At 42.5% G+C, this 17,815-nt stretch overlaps 1 protein-coding gene across 1 annotated transcript in view; it reads left to right on the plus strand.

Annotated features, from left to right (window-relative positions):
* Slc9a4 (solute carrier family 9 member A4) overlaps nt 1–6,086 on the plus strand; it is a 48,494-nt gene extending 42,408 nt beyond the window's left edge. The window contains exon 12 of the mRNA XM_038343829.1: nt 5,731–6,086. Coding sequence (XP_038199757.1) covers nt 5,731–6,086 — 356 coding nt within the window. The remainder of the gene's footprint in view (nt 1–5,730) is intronic.
* The last annotated feature ends 11,729 nt before the right edge of the window (nt 6,087–17,815 follow it).

Consider the following 17,815-nt stretch of genomic DNA (forward strand, 5'->3'; position numbering starts at 1 on the left):
TTCAGTCACTATCTGCTGTGTCCTTCAGAATGTCTCGCAGACTCTTTCTTGAATCAGGAACCCCGAAAGATCATCTCACATTTAGTCCTCTCTCTGTGGGTTCTTTGTGTCCAGTTTCTGCAACAGTTTAGGCAAGAGCAGTTTCTTGAGCAAATTGCTATCAAACTCCATAAGGATCCCCTTCGATGCCCATCATCTTCTTGCAGTAGATTGGTGCTGCCAGGAGCAGACGTGTCTCATTGTCATGAAAAGCTCTAAGTTATTAAAACATTTAAAATGCCATATTCTGTAGTCTTTGGAAGATATGAAGAATGCCTATCTAACTGAAATATATCTCTATATAGCTAGAAAATCTAACTAACATTACTATAAGTTTTACTATTATTGATAACTATCCATTAACAACCTATATACATTACATTTTTAAATGAACTGCACAATCACAATACATTAATCAGTATCAGAAATACATATACATATAACAAAATTGACCTTAAATTTAAATCACTAAAGCAAAATCCATATCAATGCAAATTACTCATCTCCATATTATATCCCCCTTTAAATGTAAAAGAACACTCATAAACAATATTTGGGAACATGGGCGCAGTTATTTCTTTCCAAACTGCTTCCTGCTGAATGGGGACGCTGTTAATCAGATCTTTCATGGTGTAACCTGTGTGCCAGGTTCATCTCAGTCATCAGTTGGGTGAAGTAATTTTCTGAAGGTGTTCACAGCAACCTTTCAGGAGGGCGTGGTCTATCATACCATATTGGGATAGAAGCAATCCATAGGGTCTCATTTTCTGTAAAAACAAAAGAAGCATCTCTTTTCCAAAGTATCATATCCTTAGATCCAAATTCTGAAGTCAAGGTATTTTCAAAATATCTATCTTGGATTAGTTCAGCAGCATTTATAAACAAATATCTTTTAGCAGCTGTTGCTCCTTCCTCAGCAGTAAAACAATTCAAAGAGAGCATAATAGTATATAGTATCAAGATTCTCTGTGTATTTTCCATCTTTGTGCAGCTTTATTTTAACCTCTATTTTGTTTATTTTTTACTTTTACTTTTTGAGACAGGTTCTCTCTATATTTTTGTCCTGGAATAACTCTGTAGACCAGGTTGTCCTTGAACTCTCAGAGATCCATCTGCCTCTGCCTCCCAAGTGCTGGGATTAAAGGTGTGTTCTACAACACCTTGAACTCACATAGATCTGTCTGTTTCTGCCTCTCAGGCATTGGGATTAAAGGTGTGTCCTGCCACACCTTGAAGTCACAGAGGTCAATCTACCTCTGCCTCCCAAGTGTTGGAATTAAAGGTGTGTACCACCACAACAAACTTCTCTCTTTCTTTTTTTTTTTTTGTTTGTTTGTTTTTTATGAACTTTAACCTTTAGCCTGCATATAATTTTAACACACTGTAAACCATTTAGAGGTTTTCTTTGTCTTTGAATCTTTCTTTACTGTATATTTCTCTTTTTCTGACCACATGAGGCTTTAATTTACCAAATATATCAGTAGGACTAAAGCCGTGACTTTGGCGGCTGGATCCAGCCCATTCCTTAGCTTTCCAGCCTCATGGCAGAGGTACTGGCTGTAGCCATGTTTATCATCACAACTCTGTGGCAGTTCAAGGTCCCTGCCAGCAAGCAAGCTGCAACAGTGTCAAACAACAATCAAAAGCTCCATAGTCAGGACTGCCTGCTTGAAAGAGTCAGAGTTTGCCCTGGCAGGATGGCCCAGAAAGCTGGCATTTAAAAACAGCACAACTTTTTTCCGGCTACAGCTGAAAACCGAAAAGCATGCGTTCAGCTCTTCATCAACACCACTTAAGTGTTTTGTAGCAGGACCTCTTAAAAGAGCTGCAAGATTTTGCAGCTAAAGCTGAGTCAGGAAGCCTCTCTTAGATGAGAGTGCTTTCTTACCTCTAGCAAGCAAAGCCAAACCTGAGAAATAGCTGCTACCAAGAAAACATGCTTTACTCTATTCTTTCCCAAGCTTTCTCAGGCTTTCTGTGGATTCAATTATCCACGTTGGGCGCCAATCTGTAGTGAGGAGGCTGCGGGCCGCTTCCTGCCACCCGGCTCCTGGCTGCCCTGACTAGCTTATGCCCCAAAATAACATCACACAAATTGTATTCTTTTAAACACTGCCTGGCCCATTATTTTCAGGCTCTTATTCACATCTTGACTAACCCATATCTAATAATCTGTGTAGCACCACAAAGTGGTGCCTTACCAGGTAGATTCTAGCGTGCGTCCATCTTAGGTTGGAGCTTCATTGCATCTGGCATCTCTCTCAGAAGAGGCACGGTGGTCTGCCTAACTTAAGAGAGGAGTGGCATCTGACTGAGCCATCTACCTCACTTCCTTCTTCCTGTTCTGTCTACTCCACCCACCTAAGGGCCGGCCTATCAGATGGGCCAGGCAGTTTCTTTATTAATTATCCAATGAAATCATCAGATAGATAGAAGACACACCTACATCACACACAGCCAGCTATGCATGCAGGAAACACTAGCCATGGGAAGGACAAGAACTCTCCATAATGGGAACGTCTCATGAATTAATCCAGAGTTGAAGTAAAATCATTATCTCTGATAGTTTCTGTTGGTTTGGTTTCTTTCTTTCTATTTACATGCCAACTTGGTTCTAAATTTCATCCAAATGAAAGTGCTTGAACTAGAAATCCGAGAGATGAAGGTAATGAAATTTAACTTACCAGCCTCCCTTAGCAAGTTTTAAAAGATTACGGTCAATGTGAGAAGCTACACTCATGAAGTCTCCCTCGTGACTTCTCACCAGCACAGCTGCCTCGCCGTGACGTGAACAAGGACACCACCATCAGATTAGCTAGGGAAGAACACACCCATTAGTTACCCAATACCAAATGGCCGGCCCTGAAACATACACATACAAATAAGATTGACCAGACTGAGCCGGTTGTATTTACATATTTAGCAAAAAATATGTAACAAGAATTAACAAAAAAGAGCTCCCTCCCCCCCAAAAAAAGACCATGGAAGCAATCACAATGAAATGGAGAGTCCTCGATGTGTGGCTAACAGTTTGATTGTTTGAGATCACCTTCTTTCTGAAAACCAGGAGAAGAGGGATAGTCTAGCTAGGAGACCTTGGGTGGCATGACTTCCTCAACCACTGAGCAACCACTGTGAGTCTATGGAAACACTGTTTTTCCTGACTCTATGCAGGCCTGCCAAGGTTTGCATGCCCCTGATAGGATTTCTGTGAATTCCATGATGGTTTTAGAGACCTGCATACTCTTTCAAGGCTCCTATACCTTTGGGGTTCATGTTTTATTGTAATTATGGAGATCCCCACCCTAAAACCTCTCTTGCCTGTGAGACAGCTTTAAGCCAATGGAATTAGAGATGGATGGTGTTGAGGATTACAGGGAAGCAGGAAAGCTCTTGGTGCTGTACTCGGAAATGGTTGAAATGGTTTAATATATATTAAATAGATATTTAAAAATATGTGTGTACATATATACTTTTGAAAATGAAGAGATAAGGAAGTATTGCTCTCTGGGTCTGAATCACTAAACAATGCAAATTGTACCAAGTCGCTAATCCCCTGAGGCTTTGGCTCCACCCTGCCCCAAGCAAAAGCACTTTCCCTGTTTCTCCTTTAGCCATGGTAATTAAGCCTGTTAGTCCAGAGGAAGGTAAAGATACTCACGTGTTACTTGAGATGTAGCCACTGTCCTTCCCTAGGACAAGAGGACTGGGTGCTCATCTGCAGGTAGACATGTGAAGGAGGACCAAGTATGATCCCTACCCTCTCTCCTCCACCTTCTCCATTACAGAATGTTCCTTCACATTTTGGGCAGAATTAGTCACTTAAACTGAGCTTAACTTGGCAAGCCTCTTCTAAATGCTTGGGCTATACTCTACATTAATCTCGAAGGAGGTAGCAAGCCTGGCTAGACTCTGTCCACTCATGGAGAGTTCTTTCTCAGGAGGAGTGGGTCGAATGAAACACGGGACAGTGTTTGTGGACAGAAGGGAGCGTCCACACCTCAGAGAGTCTTACAAATACCAAAAGAGCTGGAGGAATGGAGGTTCAAGATCCACACAGCACCAATTAAATGGGAATTGGGAAGGAAAACTAGCAAATAGATTATCTTTACCTCCAGCAGAGCATCCCCTATGTCAGCCCCCAGCTACCTGCCTGTGATGATTTGGCTGCATTTTGGACAAACAATTCTGAACAGGGTATTTACACTTTCCTTGTGTCTAGTAATATATGCATATTTTTGTCGAGTGCAAGCCTTTAGACATACAGTATTAATTTTATGTCACTTCTTTTGGCTTTATTTTCTATTTGCATTTTTAGGGGGTGGGGATAGAATGTGGGAGAAAGAACAATTTTCAGATTTATAAATACATGCCTGAAAATGTTGAAAGTCTGAAGAGAACATGTCAGGGAAAAATAAATTCATGAGTCTAAAGCTTGAAGGAAACAATAGATGACATTTGTAAAAGAGCTCCCTCGCTGAAGGGGAGGAAAAGGCACTGTGTTTTAGGAAAGGATAGAAATCTTGAAATGACTCAAAAACAGGGCATCTCATGGATACCTGGAGATCCTGCCCCCTCATAACACAGCCTTAGCAGCTACATGTGATATGTACAGCTGATGTCTGCATCTAAGAAAACTTTTATCACCCTTATTACTCCCCAAATACAATAAAGTAAATATTTGTTTAGCATTTAAAATGTATTGGGTATTTTAAGTGGTTTAGAGATTACTTAAATGAAACTGTAGGGTGTACACAGGTTATAGGCAAACACTGTGCCATTTTACACGAGAGACCGGAGCATGTGTGAGTTTTGGTCTACCTCCTGAGGATACAGGGGAATGGCTCCAACCCCACTTTTGCCAGCTGTATCATACTGAAAGTCACCTCATCTTGAACAATAACTTTAGGCACTTTGCATAGGATTTGAGGGCAATAGTTTTATACATCTCTCAGGGCCATTAAGGTAATTAAGTGGCATAAAATATGCAAAATGAGAAGGACAGAGACAGGCACGCAGCCCCATCACATCAGCGTGCACCACTGCAGTCTGCTGACAATTGACTCCATTGATAGGAGAGCATCTGCCTCTGCCTGGGATCTTTTTTGACTCCACCCTCCCCCCCATTCTGTTTCTCCAAGATTACATTTTCAACATCCAGGCAGTGAAACTCAGATATAAAGCTCTCAGAAAGCGACCAATTAAGCATCAAACCAGGAGCCAGTCATGGGGCTCACACCTGTAATCTCAACCCTTTGAAAGACAAGACAAGGCCATCCAACATGACAGGATGAGACCTTGTCTCAACGAAACAGAAACAAACAGGGGGGGAAAAAATCCCAACCACTTTTACAGAACTTTTAGTATAGCCTTTATCTTTTAGAAGACAAAACTATTTTTAGTATATGCTTTATGTTATTATTAATCCGTTAGTGTGAAAAGCTATTCTGCTAGGCATCTAGGGGAGACTGGCTAGACGCACAGGTTTCCATGCATCCCCATTTATTTATAGCACCAAGCATATAGCACTGCCCACCCCAGTCCTCTGAGGTTGTGGTGTTGAAAGGGAAAGCCAAGTTAGCCATAAAGCGGAGAGCAGGAGCTGCAGTCTTGAGCCTTCTTGCACCTGGGCAGGAAGTCTTAACTCCGATTTCACGTTTTCTTTCCATTCTTGTCACGATGTCTTCTTAGATGACGACGGCATCGATCCAGGACTCCAGCCCTTGATGTTTAGAGCACACTCGCGAGCAGGGTCCCTTCAGGAAAGACGGCAGACCCAGGCCATGATCCCGATGAAGAGCTTACACAGAGGAGAGAAGGCCCTCAGCTTCAGCTACCGAAGCAACAGCAGATGGGAGGAGCATGCTGGATGGGGCAGGCGGGACGTCATCCGGCCCAAGCCACTGTTCTACGCAGTAGATGAGGAGTACGAGTCTGGAGAGCAGACCGAGGAGGAGACATCAGCAACCGGGTTCAGATGGATTGCTGAGCACAGACATAGCAGAGAGAACTACAAATCCCATAGTCCTTTGCTCCATAGAAACTAGTTCACTACTCTATGGCCGTTGGGTCGTTCCAGAGTCTCTCTTCTATCACCATAAAACAAAAAATTCTTAGAGTTGAGAATATAATTATTGAGTTTGCATTTTTTGAAGCTTTTGCACACCTATCTATAAAACAGGATGACTTTCCAAACAAACTTAAAGGACGAGCCACATACTTGTCTTGTGCCTTGGTGTGTCACAGAACTTAACTTCTTCTCAGAGTCAGCCATATCTAAGGATTACAGAAATCTACCAAGTTCTCCTGATTTTCTTACAGGCATGAAGGGGGCGGTGCTGGGATTTGGAGACACGCGACAATGGAAGCCATTAGGAAGACTCATTGCTGAAAAAAGAACCAAAGAACAAAGAATTCATCACTCAGAATGCACAGGAACCTTCTGTTACAACCATCTGAAATATGCCATATGTCAAGAACTATGTGTGATTGGTTAGCAATTCCTATTCCTATAGGCTGTGCATACATGTAATTAGCAATCAATTAGAACTGCCAGGGATCTTTGAAGTCATTTGGCTCAGTTCCTAGCGTTTTCAGATTGGGGCACTGACAAAGGTCCCATGGCATGTTGGTCACCTTGCAAACTGAATACATTTGGCTTTAATTCCTTTCGAACGCTTCTCTTTTCAAAGATACAGTAATATACCTCAAATGAGAGGTAAACTTTGTTGCAATATTGTTATATTTAATCAGTGATATTGATAGATGTGATCTACGTTATAGGAGTTCATCTTTGAACAATGATTTATACACTATTTTTATAATCAGAGTGTTAATTTAAAAATAAACGTTAGAAATGTAAGAGCCCCAGTTAATTAGCAATGAAATGAACACAAGGATTTATCTGTGATGTTTTGCCCTGGGGTTTAGTAACTATTCTTCAGATGAGTCTTTCATGGTGATTATTCCAAACCTGACCTTGAACTTCACACTTCAGCTTGGCAATTTTACCAACCACTTTCTCTCTCCTCCTTCCTTACCCTTTTGCTGTCTTCTACCTGGACATCTACAAGTGCATAAACATTTCTGAAATGCTACTTCCCATGCCAGATAGCTAGACCCGTGACATTTGATTTAATAAAAAGCCTTTGACCATTACTGCTTTACCCATCTCCGCCATGTGCATCTGATTGAATCACATACATCTTTGAAGGCCACCAGCAGACACTCCCTCTTGCTACAAATTCCTCTGACTCTCTTATGTTCTAGGTGTCCCTGTATTTCTTCAGGTGGACCAGGAAACTTGCCTGGGAGTTATATGTACACAGGGGCATGTGTGTTTAGTCTTATGACTCAAAGGACAAGGGAGGATACTTCATTGTGCCTTTGGTCCTTTCCCAGCTGTGACTTTTTTCTCATTGTTTTCCCTTTTCACCAGTTTTCCTTTAGTTAGTTGTCACAGCCTTTGCTACCTGCTGATGAGAAGCCAATGGTTTTAAGCTGGAAGGGATATTAGAGAAGGTGTGGTCTTCAGATATTAGTGTTCTCCAGATGTCAAAAAATGATGTCCTGCAATAAGACTCCAAGTCAGCACATGGCCTGCTTTCACTTGGTGGGTAAGGTCTTGTCCTTCAGCACGACCTGTGGATATCAACTCTGACCTCATGACTTTGCTCCCGATTCCCCCTGCGGGAGTGATCTCACCCAGGTTCCTATGGCCGGAGTAGAGATGAAAATCAAAGAAGCCCATTGTTCTTGGGAATCTGAAAGAGAAGGTGTTTTCTAAATCATACAATATCTTTATTTTAATAAAAAACCATGTGCTGTCAAGTGAACATAATAAGCTCAGAGGAGGGAAGAAACACACATAAAATTCTGGGAAGCAGTGATCAAAGGAAGAAAGACCTTTATGCTTTGCAGAGAGGGGGTGAGTGGGTCTTCAAGCAGCAGCTGGAGGTCAGAGGCAGAGAGGGGTCACCAGAATGCACCTGTGCAGAGCTATGTGTACGACCAAGACTTCAGCGGGAGACGATGGCGCCTTCCTTTCTGGACTCCGTCTACGTCTAAGAAGAAATCCAAGTGTCACGGGCTCCTTCCCAGAATAGTTAATCATATCTAAGGATTGCAGGAACCTATCAACTGCTCCTGGTTTCCTTCTGGACATTGATGCCATTTAGAAGAGGGGAGCTGGGATTTAGAGCGATGTAATGGTAGAAGTCTTTAAGAAAACTCATTGCTGAGCAAAGAACCCCATTCTATAGGCAAAGTGCAACCCTAAAGCAAAGAAGAGGTCCAGCATCCAGGTTAGTTGACAGGGGAACATGACACTTGGCTATGATGCAATATTGAGAACAAGAAGACAATGCTCACAGCTGTGCTGCATGCCTGTCCAACCTTGACTTTGTAGATTCTATCTCTTGTCTACAGAGGTCACGTCGGGTACCCTGAGTGTATGCCTGCACCTGAAGATAGTTTTCAAATCTATAAAGACTAGGTTTTTTTTTGCTACATAAACACAGCTATAATAAAGTAGGCATAGTATATAAAGTAGGCCCAGGGAGAAATTAGCTATAATAGTAAATAGAACGAGTGTGATAATGTGTTATCAACAGTCATTTAAGACATGGGAATCACTCATTTCTAGAAATTTCCATTTAGTAATTTGGGTAGCAGTTGGTCATGGGTGATTAAAATTGCAGAAAGTGGAACTTGGGAACAGGGAGGCCCCGTCTACTGTGAAGAGCAAAGATACGAGAGAAACAGAAACAAAAACACAAAGAGTCCTGTTGGTGTGCAAAGCTGTCTGTCTGCTTCCTTTACTCCTTTACTGCCCATTTAAGGAGCTGCCTAGTTTCTTCGAATGCTGGTGAACATCCATAGTAGAAAGATGTTTGGGGTGGCTGGAGTCACCCCAATCATCTGGCCACTGAGTCCTGTAGGCCAACAGTCACACGAGCAGACTTTATTTTACTAGGTGTTATCCTTCTGAGGACATCTGCATTTCGACACCTTGGTTGGCTTTGGATATTGGAGACTGGAGGTGGCTCCAAAGCTGCTCACCAAATGGTAACTGGTCGAGGGCCCTGTGATGCTGCTGAGGCCGGTGGCTCTATCAGTCTGGGAAACTCACTGTAGAACTAGCTGTTTGGACATCCAGTAGGGTTCCCATCAGTGGCAGAACATTATTTTCCATGTTCTCCTTGGTGGCAGCTCATGCTTGGAATGGGTTGAGGGTTAGCAAGTGTCTGGGAATGCTCTGGGTTGTGGGTTTCACTTAGGGAGTTTCTCCAGCAGGTACCAAGCTGTACAGCAGAGGGCGTTTCTTCCTGGGTGTGGACGATCCCTTGGCCTTTGCTTCTCTTCACTGGGAGGGAGAGAAATGAAACGAGAATTCCTATCTAAGGCTTGGCTTCTCGACCACAAGCTGCCAACGTTTCCCACCAGTGGCCCCAAAGAACTTAACATTTTATTTTCACTTTCAACCTAAAAAAAAAAGAAGAAAATAAACAGAAAATAGGAAAACAAAACAAACAAACAAAGAACACAATGGCAACGACAAAGTAGATGCATACCCCCCAAATCCTAACTTCCTCCTATGAGTATTTGTTTTGTTTGTGTGTAACTCTCTGAAAGCGATGTTGTTAGCATGAAGAACACTGGGCATCAGTGGATTCTAAGGTGGAGTGGTCATCTCCTCTCATTTCTTTATTAGTCAACAGTTTTTACTTGAAAGATTTTTCTCTATGCTTGGAATCTTACCTTTCCTCTTCTAATCTAACATGAAGTCATAGTTCGCTGTGCTGTCTTTGTCTACAACCAGAGAAGCACTGGCCATGGAACAGACTCTTTGCCAGCCCAGTGCGGGAAGAGATTTCAGACACGTTATCATCCTTCCCATCCTTACTCCCTTTTTCTCACTGAGGCTGTCTGCTTCTGCACGTTCCTTCTTGTTCTAAGAGGAAGGGCTGGTGATAGCAGCTCACCCTGTGATGGAATTGTCATTCCTTCTTGAGGGATGCCTGCTCAACAGGTGTGCAGGGAGAACTTGAGTCTTCAGCGAGGAAGCTCCTCGAATGTTCTTTACCAACTCAGAAGCTTGCTAAAGTGACATTTAGTAATAAAATGAGTATTATTAATTCAGAACTCAGGCTCTGGAGTCATACATTAGGTAAGTTAATTGCATTCCTAAGCTGGAATCTGCCAATTGATTAAAAGGTGGTCTTATAGAGTGATCTTGAGGATTAAACAGGATAATCTGTGCAATTTTCAGATTATTATCTGTCTTTGTAATAATAAATATATTAATTTGTTGATTATTATTTAGGCTGAGGTACATGGACTTGTAACACAAGACATTCGTCGATATAATGACCCCCAAATGGTGTAAACAACACTTGGCATTTTCTAAGGTGTCCTCTTGTTGGTGTAATGGTGGGTATTAGCTGGCATTGGAGAGGGGTGTGTGACAGCAATGGAGAACACTTAAAACCCATGTCACCATACTGTTTGTCTTGTTCAGAGCCCACTGGTCATGAGCCATACGAGACAGCCTGAGAGTAGAGTCACAATGTTTGGTCAAAGCACAATCTCCCACTTGCTTCTTTGTAGCCAAATTTGGGACAGTTGTCCTGGAACATAATTTTAATCTTTATCTATCTTCAAATGAGTTTATCAATCCCAGTTTCAGCCTGTTGTGCTGGAGGGTCAGTGAACACCAAAATATTACCATCTATCTATCTTATAAATGTAGAGGAAAAGATAAATGTTTTAGCAAGCCACGAACAAAAAAATTTCTATTAGAATAAAAAAAAACAAAAAAATTTCTAATATATTCTATGATGCCTCCAAATCATGCCAAGTAAAATTCAAAAATGTAGAAGCCACCAATTATGTTGATGTTGCTAAAGGGTTTTGTAAATATATTTTAGCCACTAATAAAATAGCTAGTTTCTTGCATGTTTTAGTTTTTTTTTCTGTAAAAACTCTGTCAATGATCTTATTTCTAATCCTCCAAGAAAACCAAGCAGTACCAACAGAAAGCTTCTCTTAAGGCTCTCAGTCACAGCTGTTTTTTCCCCCCAGAGGGGCATTGGCCAAAAGAAATCGATGAGAAGCCCACTAAGTGTGGCTCACTCCTGTGAGTCCCTTGCATCTGTGAATCAATGGGCTAATAAATTCATTTTCTTCCCAGGACTCTGATGCATTTCGAAGCCACAGGTGCTTACATTCTGGAACACGTTAGGGCTAAAAATTTCTACTTTCCTGCCTTCTCCAAGCTAGGATTCCTTTGAGAAAGGACAGGACCAAGACAGTCCCCACTGTGAGCTTCAAGACACAGATACTGTCACAATACTTTCCCATCAGTCTGCCGGCTGCTAACCTGCTGCTAACTGAAGCTAACAAAAAGCTGATCTCCAGCAAAGGAAAGAGAAGGAAGAATAATAATTTTTTTAATATAAGGTTTTTCTGTGTTTTCATTCTCTTGAGCTTCTGGCAACTAGACGCAGAACCAATTAGAAACATTTAAAATAGAGGCTGTATATCCTACTAGCGTCCTCTCCGGCAGCTCGAAGGAAGGAAGGGCCTGCAGAGCTTCATTTATTTTTGCTTCCTTGTAGGAGTTTTTCCAAGTAAACCGGGAACAGGCGAGACCAACTCCGGGTTTCACCGGTGTTCTGTTTCAGGCTGAAGCAGCCCTTGTTTTGAGTTTGTGCTTCCCCTGGATCGCGTTCAGGAGTCAGCAGTATCTAATTGTGTCATCGCTAAAGGGGTTGCATGCCCAGAGAGGGGAGGGAACATGCCGCCAGAGTCCTTAAGCCACAAATGAAACCGCCGTTTAGAAAGAGAGGGGCGTAGGGATAAACATTCTGTCCTCCAAAAAGAGAATATTCTTAGAAGAAACGGGCAGAAAGGGGCTGATCCCAAGGTACACCCACTGTACGAGGAGTCTGAGAGCCTGAGGTTTGATAAACAATGCTTACCATACCCCACCCATGTTCCTGGAGCTGAAGTTCAAGTCTGAGTGTAGACAATGCAGCTTGTATTACTGCAGTTTCTCTCCATGGCAAGTGGCATTTCAGGCAGGGCTCAGCAAACACATCTCAACACTGTTTCCCAAAGGAAATTGAAAACTTAAGAAGAAACTGTATCTATGGTGACCCCAGGTAATTAAATTCTCCCAGGGAGAAGGGACAGATAATAAGATATTGAGGGCTGCCTAGCAGTGGTTAGTTTCAGGATGACTCAGGGGAGGAGTCGAGGGAGAATGGGTCCTATTGTGATACTGTCACAACATTAGGGTAGCAGGCACAGGAAACTCACAGGATGGGAAGATGGCTTTATGATGGAGAAGTTGTTGGCAAGTCTTAGAGTACAGCCTGGTGTTCTGGTTTAGCACCACAGGGCGAGTTCTGCAGGCTTCTGAATTCTCTCCAGGATCACAGAGAAGGCAGTGTACCCTGCAGCAGGTAACATCCTACCATGAACATCAGGTAACATCCTACCTACAGAATGGTGCTCTAGAAGCTATAGTCCCTTCCTCCCCCCAACACAGCTACTTAGAAGACTCCAGAAGCAGAAGATATGAGTCCAGGCACTGACTTCATCACTCTTTGTTTGATAATGACAGATCCCATTAATTGCTCAACTTAGTATCAAGTCACTAAATTGGGGTGTTGGCATCTCCTCCACTGACCTCTTGAAGGGGATCTGAGATTCTAGTGAGGTCAAGAGTTTAGTCAACGCTCAAGTCTAGAGGGAGTCCTTTGTGTGTCTATGAAAGAATGGTGGAAATGCAAGAGTCAACGAGAGGAAGAGTGGGAGTGAAAGATGCCTGAATTGAACCTGCTCTGTGGTGTCATAAGACCTCACACAGACAAGACAGAGCTTGACAGGTGTGCAGTAAATGTCTTAGGTAGGGTTTCTACTGCTGTGACGAGACGGCATGGTCAAAGAGCAACTTGGAGAGGAAAGGCTTTATTTTGTTTACGCTTCCACATTACAGACCATCGCCACAGGAAGTAAGCACAAGAAATCAAACAGGGCAGGAACCTGGAGGCCATGGAGGGGTGCTGCCTACTGGCTTGCTCTCCATAGTTTGCTCAGCCTGCTTTCTTATAGAAGCTAGGGCCACAACCACCCATAGTTACCTAGGCCTTCTAACATCAATCATCAGTCAAGAAAACGTACCACAAGCTTTCCCACAGGCCAATCTGCTGGGGGCATTTTCTCTAAGGTTCCCTCTTCCAAAACAATGCTAGCTTGTGATAAGTTGACTTTAAATTATCCAATGCGTTGAAGCATGACAAAGACTATTAAGGACAATTATGACAGATATAGAGGCCGCAGTGGGATGCTATGAGGAGAAATTGGGCGGCAATGTCACTATAACAAGGACAAGTAGAAATTTATAGAGCAGGTGAAGTGGGGAGGAGGTAACCAAAGGGAAGCCTTAGGACTCCAGGGGATTCTGGCTAAACTGACTTAACAGGATTCTGACTGAAGAAAGGTCAGGTCACCAAATATTTTGTGTAGGGTGAAAGACATGGAGCCCAATGAGACGTGAAAGTTAATCAGATATCAGAGCTGGGGATTCTTGCTAAACTCACTGAGCAAGGTTCTTTTCTAAAGCACATATTGCGTGGCTGTATACAGATTGGTCTAGATGAGAGTTCATGTTTGACCAAGGAAAGAATCTTGGCCATATGTGGGCTGTAGAATCAGAGTATCTAGAGCCTCTTGGAAGATAAGAAAGCATAAAAGTAGAAACATGTCTATACTCTATGAAACAGGAAAAGAAAACATGAACCTCAAATATCAATGAACACTTGTAAAAGGACTGCTAACCCATCAATTAATCAAGGAATTATCATTATGGTTCAAACAATTTGAATGGAAATTCAAAGTATCTCATATATAGGCACTTGGGATTACGGATATGAATTTAGAAGTAGATGAAGAAGTCTTTAGATGGGGAGCAAAGAAATGAGTTGTCTCTTTATCTGAAATAAAGCATTTCTTATCTTTAGGCAAAATTATTTGTAATTCTGTTAGTTTTGTACATTTTATAGAGCTGTCATTAACTGAAAGAAAACGTGTTTTTCCCCCCAAAACTAGTGAAATCCTAAAACAACAGTTGTTGAAGAAATTTAGAATTAATCTAGAAAACTGAGTTGGTGAAAATCTTTTTAGTGTGATGTGAACCAAATTTGTACATCTGCTCAAACCAATGGGTACAGCTTCCGTACTGGCAATCTGGTTTCTCTGACCACATACAGAGCATTGCCTGCAGTTCAAACTCGCCTCTCATTCAAATCTATTTTGTTTTATGTTTTCAATAGACTTGACCTTAAAGCCTCTTCGTCCTGTACCAATACAGCTGGTTCTCACGCCTTCCATTCAGTCACTGTTAACTTTGTCAAAGAATAATACCCTTGGGTTACAACTCAGTTTCCACCCTGCCCCCCCTGTGAGTTGTCATTTTACTTGTAAAGCTACAATCAGTGTTTGAAAGACTGCCTTAGAAGTCAACTTACAAAGCTTTCCTGCAGTGCATACAATGCCTGTCTGCGCTCTATGCACTACCATACAGTTCATGAGCTTCGGGCAAGGGGCTGGAGATTGAAACACACAAAGACACACAGACAGAGGGACACAGATACACAGGTCATCCTTGATGCCAGAATGCCCTCTTTACTGTGTCCAGGAGCAGCTTATATAGGGATAGCCACGCCCCAGCCAAACCCACCAGAAACCACTCTCCTTCCATCAGGAACTCCTGAGGGTCTCGTGCTCAGAGCAGCTGTAGGCACTCAGATCAGGGGAAAACAAGTTGTTTACAAGAAATTCAGGATCTGGAGGCTCACTGCTCACAACACTTTCCCTTTTCATTATGCCAGCTGCTTATTTTGATGTATTATAAATAATGGTTTCGGGAAGAAATTGGCATGGTACCAGATTACAGTCTTGTAACATACAAACTGTGAGATAGTTAACAAATTCCTTTAACCTTTTGCTGTGTAGCAATTTCCTCTGAGATGGGGGCTAACTTAAGCACTCTATCCTGGAGGAGAGAGCTAAGATTCAGGAAGTTCTAAAACGTGTCTCTTAAGACTCAGAAGCAAACAACTCACAAGTCTCAAGCAGACCCTGAACCTTACCAGATTCACAAGGTCCCTCATTCTACAAAGCTATTAAGCCATAAGGATAAATAAGGAATATAAGGTATGTAGGGAGCTCCAGCTGCTGGTCATTAACTATCCTAAGTTAAAGTTTTCAGTGGTGAATCTATCTTTGAGTCATTTCTGCTCTTGTAAGTAACCCCAACAAGCTCATTCATTCACCACGTTGGGCTTAGATGTTATTGTGACTTTGATCTGCTGTCGGTGTTCTATCTACTGTGAATAGATGTTTAGGCTGTGCCTCTCCAAGGAGAGTGCCACACAACACAAACACAAATAGTACCAGAGATGAGCTGGTAGGAGTGACTGAATGACCTTTGAAGTGGGCACTATGGCGCTATGAATTCAACAGCGGCTGCTTTGAGTAATGTTGGGAGTGTCCATGGGGAAGACAACAGGGCTGCCTTTCCCTGTGAGGTATGGGATGGTGTGATTTCTTGTTGTGGTGGTGCTGATTGAGCCTCCTTGTGGGTATCTTGGTGCACAGCTACAGCTGAGATGCCTAAGCAGGAAGTTTCCACATAGGAGAACCCTAAAATGACCATCTTCAGCACTTGACACGGGGGTCTCGTTCTTCCTTGGTGAGTAGCGGACTCTTCAGAAGTATGGGGATGCTCCCCCACAAGAGCTGATGAATGGAAGAATGTACTATAACCTGTGGAGGTAATGTGTCTGACGCATGATCATAACCAGCCTGCGGTGTCAGCTGTGTAGCTGCTTCTGTAGGTGGCAACCCATTCAGCTAAGGCTCCATTGACTTCTCAGAAAGAACTCATTCTCCCTACCCCCAGAGAGTTTTATATACAAGTATGCTGTATTTATGTGATTTTCATTTCTTTCTTTCCCCTCCAGTGCCTACCATACCTTCTCTTTTCCTGTAATCTCTCTCTCTCTCTCTCTCTCTCTCTCTCTCTCTCTCTCTCTCTCTCTCTCTCTCCTCTCTCTCTCCTCTCTCTCTCTCTCTCCTCTCTCTCTTCTCCTCCTCTCTCTCCTCTCTCTCTCTCTCTCTCTCTCTCTGTGTGTGTGTGTATGTATGTGTATATACAATCTTTTGAGACCATTTAGTGCTGCTGTACTTATGTATATGTGGTTAGAGCTGACCACTTATAGGAATGGGGGTTCATCCATGAAGTACTTACTTGTTTAAGGGAGGAATTACGATGGAAAGAGAGCTTGTGGTTGCTAGTCTCTACATTAGCTTCTTGTCTTAGTTACTTTACTAAGTAACGTATGCTATGATAGAACACCAAGGCCAAAGGAGAAGAAAGGGTTTGTTAAAGCTTACATCTTATTGTCCATAATGAAGAAAAGTCAATGCAGGAACTTAAGGCAGGAACTAAATGTTTACTGAAATTTACATTTACAGAATTGTTTACTGTCTTGCTCCACATCGCTTGCTTTCCTATATACCCTAGGACAACCTGCCCAGGAATGACACAGCCCACATTGAGCTAGATCCTCCCACATTATTATTAATTAATAAAATGCTCTACAGACTTGCATATAGGTAATCTGACAGAGGCATTTCCTCAAGTGAGGCTCTCTCTTCCCAGATGCATCTAGATTGTTTCAGGCTGACAAAAAAATATACAAACAAACAAACAAACAAAAACAACCAGGAAACCTCTTATTAGGAAGAAGTGTAAAAAGGAAAAGGTGAGAAGTTGAGATTGAGTCACTTCTGATTGCTGGGATGGGGGCTTAAAGTAAAGAACATGCAACAACACAACTTGTGTCTAGTTAAAGAGCCCTTCTCAGGATCCAAAAGTTGGCGTCACGGGAAGAGCCAGCAAACAGAGCAAGTTAAAGGTGATAAAGAACCTCCCCGCCCTCCAGGTCTGACCTCTGATACAGAGGAAGGGATGATGCATGATTCAGCATGTAGATGGGGAGCTTACAAATGTCCCAGTGCAAGAGACCACCACAGTCAGGGAGTTTCCTGTCTCTCAACTACTTAAAAGTAGAGACGCAATTTTAAGAAAGCAACAAAAGTTCCTGTGATAGCCTTACTCAAGTAGTATTTCTTATCATTCATTCAGAAATAGTGAGACATTCATTATTGATCATTCAGAATCACTAAAGAAACATTCTACTTAGAAAGGGTGAAGACAATATTAGAATATCAAGAGTGGAGAGTGTTGAGATACCCTGTTGAGATCAACAAAGAAAGGGTGAAAAGTGTTGGAGAAACAGCACTCTGAAGGAGCTCAGAAGTCTGCGTGTACACTTTATTCTGTCTCGTCGCCACGGCACACATCTCTTCCCAGACACACCCATTCGAAGGGCTCAGTTGTTGGTCCTTGAGTCACCAAACTTATGGTTCAAGGCGGGTTCTGAGAGGGCTCAGCTCGCGCCTGCTTGATGTTTAGTCAGCAGATGGCACAAAATCAGAGCTGTACACCTCAGGATGTTAAAACAGCATTTTCTTCTATAGTTGTCACAGCCTTGTCTGAGGATTCTAGGTATGATTTTGTGTATCTTCTCCACAACGTTCTTAATAATTCCATGTAGTGTTCCTTTCACTCATATCCAAGTGCCTCGCGTGGCTCAGGCAGCAAGGTTGCTAGCAACATTTTCTGAAGCCATTGTAGAACCCT

This window comes from Arvicola amphibius, chromosome 9, assembly GCF_903992535.2.
Source record: "Arvicola amphibius chromosome 9, mArvAmp1.2, whole genome shotgun sequence".
Lineage (NCBI taxonomy): Eukaryota > Metazoa > Chordata > Mammalia > Rodentia > Cricetidae > Arvicola > Arvicola amphibius.